Here is an 8696-nt window from a genome sequence, read left to right as displayed (position 1 = left end):
ACAAATATGTTATCCTCAATTCCTTACAGACTCATTGATAGATAACGTGCGAATTACACATATTACAGCCATTATTATCGATAACACTCACATAATGTTAAACATTGCCGTTTCCTACTACCGAATGTCATAATATATAATAAAAGTTTTTGGAAAAATACACATATGTATACATACAAACAGTAGTTTCTATATAAACCTGTAGCGAATATTATCTAATATTGCACAAACTATTATTGCCACGTTCACTATACCAGTGAAACTCCGTCATTTTATTACGTATATCAGTGACCGTTCGTTACAATGAAAATAACTTATACAGTAATAATTGTATTACTTATAACGATTTTAAATATAAGCTTTGGTCAGAAAATAAGTTATACCTCGTCATTCAAATTTATTGAATGGGACATTCCGAATCCTAGCGATTATGGTCTTAACAACACTGTAATAACTGACGTAGATGAAGCAGCAGGTAAACTAATGTTAATTAAAGAAATAACAATAACCTTAATCGAAAAAATAACAGTAATATATAATAAATAACTAATATATAGAAACTCTCTCTCTCTCTCTCTCTCTCTCTTATTTAATGTGGTATTTTACGGTGTCGATGCAATATATATTATTTTTGCAATACAATTACGATATCTTGACAACTAAACCATATTTTGAATGCTCACGATCTTTGTAGTCATTTTCTTATAGATGGTAGACTATTCCTTGCTGCATTAAGAAATGAAGGAGTGCCAGCTAGTCTAGCAACAGTAAGGACCAAGGGTAATTTAATTAGTAAAAAAAGCTCAGGAGGTTCATTGGCTCCGTATCCAAGTTTGTCTTGGTATAATAACACTACTGATTGCGATAACAATATCATAAATGTAATACGAATATCTGTGAGTATCAATTCTTTTTTCAAAGCGATATGTAGTAATATAATATACCAATAATTTATATTAATAATATATACCGTACATATCTATTTCTGCGTTAGATCAAATGCAATCATCTCTTTCTTGTGGACTTTGGAATAAAAGATGGATTTGAAGGAGAGAGAGTTTGTCCTTCGAAATTATTGGTATTCGATTTAGAAAACGATAGGCTCGTTCGTCGTGTTATCATTCCATCTAACGTTGTTGATAATAAAAATGGCAGTGGATTGCTCGTGACATCAATTGTCGATATTCAAGATTGCAGCTGCATAAATAATTCAATCGTTAGTAATATTTTCTCAGACTTTACGCGTTTATTTAATCATTACAATATATATGTTCATTGTTCTATAACCATGCAAATGTAGACTATCCTATTTGAATTTACCCAGACAAATATCTCGACAAACATTGAAGATATGGAAAAAAATTTCACATAAAAGTGGAATGATTTCGAGGAAGGTATTTAAGTTATGTTGTTTTTTTCTACATAGATAAAGGTGCTAAAAATACAAAGATTTTTTAAGATATATGCCTGAGTGAATTAAAATAAAACATTGTAAATATTATTTAATTAATATATAAGATATATAAGATCCTGTGATTCAAGTCCAGATACGACTATAATATGTATATTAATAATAATAATATAAAATATTATATCAACATATTAATAGAGAAATGTATGTATATACAGATATATATGGCTGACGTTGCAAACTACGGTTTAGTGATATACAATGGATATTCGAATGACTTCTGCAGAATTGAATCCGATTGTATGAAACCAACTCATTCCAATTTTACTATAAACAACGAAAGTGTTTATTTGGAAGATGGTATTCTTGGTTTAACAATCATTTCTGGAGGCAAGTACTCAGTTTTTAACACAAAAATTATTTTAAATATTACGTAAGCTTATTACATCACATCAGTAAGTGTTACAGAACTTAAACCCAATTCTAACAATATTTATATCAAAATACGTTCGTTTCCTTATTTTTCAACATCAATAATTATGCATAATCATACTTTATAACAAACAAAAATATAGAAGGATTTTCTATAAATAATCGATAGCATTCACTAATCTTTATGATTATTGATATACATACTTATAAGTTGTAAATGTTTCAGATTTGTATTTTAGTGCTTTAGCGGGAAATAAAATATGCAAGATAGATAAGAGTACTTTAAAAAAATGTTCAAAATTAAGCAATAACGATGCTAATTTAGCCACTAAAGTGGTAGGAACATTATCTGGTCAAACGGGACCAATAGCATCCTACAGAAATGCAATATTTTTTAGCAACATCCCGGAAACGTCCATTCTTTGTGCCGATACTACTAAAAAATTCGATCCTTCCAACAGTGTAAGATATATAAATTTAATTATTTTCTATATTTTGGTTGATAATGTACTATAGCTACTCGCACGCTATTAGTGTAGTTAACGTCTATTGATAATAGCTATATTGACTCAACATTAATTGATGTAAAATGAAACATTATTTCAGGAGGTCATTGTGCAAGATCCTGAAAACTTGCAATTTATAAGTGGGCTAAAATTTATAAGCCATAAAGGAGAGAAACATGGAAGGCATTTTCTGGAAGAAAAAATACTAGGCGTATCAAACAGGTTTCAACATTACTTTAATAATAATTACAACTTCAGCGAAATAAACTTTCGCGTTTTCGAAGTGGATATAAAAGAAATAAAGAAACATACACATTGTTTGAATTCTAATCACCATAGTCATAAACCTGGACACTATTACTTCTCTTAGAATTTAATATTTTATCTTCACTAGAAAATAAAATAATTAAAAAAAATGTTTGTTTAAGATGCACATATGTAAAAAATTGTGAAAAAATTATAATGTATGTACATTAGTAATGTACATTATCATTAATATACAGTATGTAATCAATTTATTATTAATAACAAAATAATTGTATAAAAACACTATTTTTATTTAAATAGTGCTCAGCCACTCTTCTCTTATTTCACAATTATGAAACAAAAAAGCAAAAAAAATAATATAAAAATTTTTTTAAATTTAATTAATAAAATGGTATCCTGTGTATTATGCATCTGTAACAAAGTAAAATAAAATAAACCCCATTAAATGTTTTATTCAAAAAGAATAAAAAAAGTATTTTTATCTACATAATTTTTCTTAGAATTAATTACTTATATTTTTGTCAATCATATAATAGTAATTAATTTTTGATACAATACATTATTAATAACTTTAATATGATTGATAAAAATACAAATGATTAATACTAAAAAAAATTATGTAAAAAATGTGCTCTTTCCTGATGAAATATTTGTTGGTATTTATTTTATTCTATTTCGTTACAGGTGCATAATGCGCAGAAAGTTTTATTAATTAAATGTTTAGGAAGAAAAAATACTATATTTCCTATATCATTAATATCTTTTTCATTTTTTGTTTTATAATTGTGAAATAAACGAACAGTAGTAGTGGTGAGCACTATTTAAGTAAAGATAATGTTTTACTGTAATAATTAATAAAGAATATATAAATCAAACACAATTTACAATAGTCTTTTATAATAAATAATAAAGAATGATAACAGATATCAATCAATTTAATGGTGATGGCTTTATGTAACTTACTTTAAAATTTAATAATAAAGTATATATATTTCTTTAAAAGTATTTTTGCGTATTTTTATGTAACAAATACGTTATCCTCTATTCTTCACAACTCATTGATAGATAACCTGTATCATATACATTTCTTAAAAAGTATTTCTGCGTATTTTTATGTAACAATAATACGTTATCCTCTATTTTTCACGACGAATTGATAGATAACGCATATTATATACATTTGAAACCATTAACATTATCGATAATTTTTCGCACATAAATTTAAGCATTATCATTTTTTACTATCAATTGTTACATTATATAATAGAAGTTCTTGGAAAAATATCTTTTATGCATACAAAAATTCACAATAGTTTCTATATAATTCTGCAATGAATGTTGTCTAACATTGCACAAATTTATTATTGTCGCATTCACTTTTGTGATATATGTTATTATCGCTGAATTTAATCATTTTATTAAGTATATTAGTGGGCGTTGGTTACAGTGAAAATGACGCATTCATTAGTAATTATATTACTTGTAACGATTGCAAATATAAGTTTCGGTGTTGAACTAGAAGATCGATACGAATGGAAATATATTGATTATGTGTGGAATAATTCGCAAAGACAAGAAGCGATAAAGTCTGGCAATTATAATCCTAGCAATAATATTTTATTTGACGTAGATGAGGCACCAGGTAGGCTCATCGAAGAAATGTGTGTGACAATAATTTTAATTTAAAAAATAATAGTAATGAATATGTAATAAATAACTTTATATGTGTATGGAAGCTTAATTAATATAGTATTTCATGTTGTCGATGCAATAAAAATTATTTCTGCAATACAATTTGCAATAGAATTTTGATATTTTCACGATAAAGATATATTTTGAATGTACAAGATCTTTGAAGTCAATTTATTATAGATGGTAGAGTATTCGTTACTATCGTAAGAAATGAAGGAGTGCCAACTAGTGTAGCAACAGTAAGTGATGAAACAGGACCGGGAGGTCCACTTTTGTCTCCATATCCAAATTGGTCATGGTATAATGACACTACTAATTGCAATAACATTATAAATGTATTACGGATATTTGTGAGTATCAGTTCTTTTTTTAAAGCGATATATAGTAATAATATTCCAATAATATTTATATTAATATATACCGTGCATATCTATTTCTGCGTTAGATCAAATGCAATCATCTCTTCCTTGTGGACTTTGGAATAAAAGATGGATTTGAAGGAGAGAGAGTTTGTCCTCCGAAATTATTGGTATTCGATTTAGAAAACGATAGGCTCGTTCATCATGTTATCATTCCATCTAATATTGCTGATAATAAAAATGGCAGAGGATTGCTTGCGACAACACTTGCTTATGTTCGAGATTGTGGGCGCATAGATAAAGCAACCGTTAGTATTTTCTCAAATTTTACGCATGTAATTAATCATAACGTACATGTTTTATATAAATAATGCAAATATGCAGGGGGGAAATGTCCTATTTTAATTTATTCAGATAAATGTCTCAAAAATATTACGAAATACAAAAAATACGAAAAAATATTTCAGATAAAAGTAGAATAATTTTAAGAAGGACGTATTTTGTTAATTGTTTATTTTTTAGATAGGGGCACCGAAACAGTATAAATGTCACCTCCATATTTTAAATAGATTTATACGATTTTTTTTACATATGATATTCCTCTAATTGTTTTGTATTAAAAAATTATTTTTGCTACTCATTTTTTTAAAAACAGCATATGTTTTTTTAACCAACTAATCCTACTTATTACTTTATTTATAAAAGCATTAAAATAAAATTATTAAAAAATTAATAGTTTATCAGATACTTAATATATGTATGTATATATAAATACGTGGCACAGAATAAAATATGAAAAATTTCATAAACTATTAGTTTTTGGATACTTCTATCTTAATGCTTTTATGCATTACAATTCAAAGTCATATTATGCAAAAAATATCATGTAAAAATTTCCTTTAAAAATGAAGGTTTATATTTTTTGGCAGCTCCACCTAAAAAAGACCTTACCAAAATACGTCCCTCTTATTTTTAAAAGTTTTTCTATACTACTCATATTTTTCGAAATAGTTACCTCAGTAAATTACAATAGGACACTCTATATTGTTTTTAATTAATATATATAATTTCTTGCGATGTATGTCAAGATACAATTAATAATAATATAAAATATTACATCACATACTAATATAAATATATATATATATATATATATATATATACACAGGTGTATATAGCTGACATTACAGGTTATGGTTTAGTAATATACAATAGATACTTAGGCTTCTGCAGAATTGAATCTGATTTCATGAAACCAACTCATCCCAATTTTACTATAGAAAACGAAAGTTTTTATTTTGAAGACGGTATTATTGGTTTAGCAACAATTAATAAAAGCAAGTACTGAAGTTTTTTAACACAAAAATTATTTTAATTATTATAAGTTTATTACATCACACATAAGTAAGTGTTACAGAATTTAAACCCAATTTTAACAATATTTATATCATAATACTTATATCATAATATTAGCCTTAATAATTATGTATATTCGTGCTTTAATAACAAACAAAATGTATAAAGCATAGAAAGCATTTCTGTAAATAATCAATAGCATTCACTAATCTTTACGTTTATTAATATATTCATTATAAATGTTTTAGATTTGTTTTATGCTCCTTTAGCGGGAAACAGAATATTTAAAATGGATAAGCATACTCTAAAAAAATGTTCAAATCTAAGCAATAGTGAAGCTAATAGATTAACTAAAGTGGCGGGTACATTATCTGGTCAAACGGGACCAATAGCATCCTACAGTAATGTAATATTTTTTAGCAACATCCCGGAAACGTCCATTCTTTGTGCCGATACTACTAAGAAATTCGATCCTTCCAACAGTGTAAGAAATATTTGAATATAATTATTTTCTGTATATTCATAATAAATTAATGTAAATATTCTACTCATACTCTATTAACATATTTACATCTAATGATAGATAACAATTACTGAAACAATTTTAATTGTTATAAAATAAAATATCACTTTTTAGGTGGTCATTGTACAAAATTCCGAAAAATTGCAATTTCCGAGTGGACTAAAAGTTGTAAAGCATATAGAAGGAAAAGTTAGAAAGCGCAAGGAAGGAAAAGTACTAATCGCAACAAACAGACTTCAGCGTGTCGTTAATAACAATTTAAATCTGAACGAGACAAATTTCCGTATTCTCGAGTTGGATATCATGAAAATAAAGAAAGAGACAAAATGTTGTAATTCCAATCATCATGGATATAATCCTGGATACCGTAATACCCTGTCCTCTTAGAATTTATATATGGAACATTATATTTTTACTATTATAGAAAATAAAATAATCTGAAAAAGATTTTCATTTAAAGTGTAACATATATGTATATAAAAACGAATATTATACAATTAATTATGCATAATATGAAATAATTAATACATTATTAACGGCAGAATAATTGCTAAAGCAATATTTTTATTTAAACAAGCTACTATCCCCTTATTTAACAATTATGAGAAGGAAAGAATTAATTACATAAAAAATACGCGCACCATTAACTTTGGCATATATATAAAAAAATAATAAATATAACTAGTTATGCACAATTTCCAAATTAATATATTATTTTAAAACAATTGTAAAACAAAAAACAAAGAAAATAAAACATATTTATAAAATATTATTTATAAAAGATAAGAAGTAAAATATATTTTTTGATACATAAAATATATTTTACTTTTTATCTTTTCTTATTTTAGTCTTTATCAAAATTTATTTTAATATAAATATTTTTTTAATATAAAACACTTGTACGTTATATTGGAATCCTTAATAAATGTAGATAAGTAATATTTAATAAAAAGAACAGGAGAGAAGATATTATATTCACAAACTTATAAATTATTTTAGTTTTAAAATCAATTAAGTAAATATTATAATAAAAATCTTGTTATTGAAAGTGTCACAATAATACCTACTATGGATATGTTTATCGCCCGTACACAACCAATAGGAAATAATGCCTTTAATGATCTAACTAGACCTTAAGTGCTTGTATTAATAGTGAAATAAAAATAAAATTAAAAAATTGTATGAAAACGTGATATTACTTCTAAGTTAATACCAAACATTTCTCTCTCGTAAGTTCAACATTTTCTGCTATACTTAATGGAATCGAATAAGCCATACGAAGATTTTACTGTTTGCATAGATACACGATGCAACGTCGAGGCATGCTGCCACCGTTGACATAAATCCAGATTCGTATGTTGCCACGCTGTAAATCCTCCAAGTGTGTATGCACTGTGCGCAGATCACGTAACATGTCTGCCGTTTGCTAAGTGATAATTTCGAGTATTCGAAAATTAGTCCTCGTTATTTCGAGTAAATGATATTTACATACTAACTTTGATGTGTCAAATTAAGATATTTATACATAATAATAAAAAATATTATTAAAATATTATTAAAAAATATTTAATTTTTAGATTAGATACATTATACATAGAATATATAATATTAATTTAAAAAATATATGTATTATCTTAAAAATCATTTGGTAAAATATTATTTTCCCGATGAAAAATCGACATTACAATGATCAAAAATCCTACAGCTGAAGGAAGTTTCTAAATAGATTATATTAGTATCAGATTGTCCGTTTACTAGAGAGAGGAAGAGAAAGGGAGGGAGAGAACTAAATCCTATTTTCGGAAGTTAAGCTCGCAACACTTTGCGGCCTCATCCGATAAACTCATCCGTGTTTCAGGATTTGGAATTCTTCTGCCGAAAATACGTTTTGAGAAGGTAAGAAAGAGCGAACGAAACTGCTAGAGTAGTAGTGAGTAAGTTTCTGACAACTTAGTGAAACAATAGCGCGGTTTCTATAGTAGAAACGGAAATCGTTCCCGCTTTCCTGCTCTGACCGCTACAGTTCACGTCGTTTGTGAGTGGTTCGTCAGAGGAGGGATAATTTAGATAACAGACCACGTTTCCCACGCGATCTTCTCGGATAATTAATCAAAAAATGTTCAACCGGAAAGCACGCACACTCGTGAAAT

General features: G+C 26.8%; 2 protein-coding genes across 2 annotated transcripts; both read left to right on the top strand.

The window, feature by feature from the left end:
• Positions 1–303: 303 nt before the first annotated feature.
• LOC108774520 (major royal jelly protein 1) lies at positions 304–2719 on the top strand. The gene is made up of 6 exons (XM_018540654.1): positions 304–475; positions 709–896; positions 995–1216; positions 1630–1801; positions 2070–2305; positions 2450–2719. The coding sequence occupies exons 1-6, from the start codon at positions 304–306 to the stop codon at positions 2717–2719; spliced, it is 1260 nt and encodes a 419-aa protein (XP_018396156.1).
• Positions 2720–4068: 1349 nt separating this feature from the next.
• LOC108774519 (major royal jelly protein 3) lies at positions 4069–6933 on the top strand. Its single transcript, XM_018540653.1, has 6 exons — positions 4069–4258; positions 4489–4658; positions 4754–4975; positions 5836–6004; positions 6272–6507; positions 6661–6933. Exons 1-6 carry the CDS (start codon positions 4069–4071, stop codon positions 6931–6933), a joined length of 1260 nt encoding a protein of 419 aa, XP_018396155.1.
• The last annotated feature ends 1763 nt before the right edge of the window (positions 6934–8696 follow it).

This window comes from Cyphomyrmex costatus, unplaced genomic scaffold (genome assembly GCF_001594065.2).
Source record: "Cyphomyrmex costatus isolate MS0001 unplaced genomic scaffold, Ccosl1.0 scaffold26, whole genome shotgun sequence".
NCBI classification, from domain to species: Eukaryota; Metazoa; Arthropoda; class Insecta; order Hymenoptera; family Formicidae; genus Cyphomyrmex; species Cyphomyrmex costatus.
Note: the sequence above shows the minus strand (reverse complement) of the source record. Positions and strands in the feature narration are given on the sequence as shown.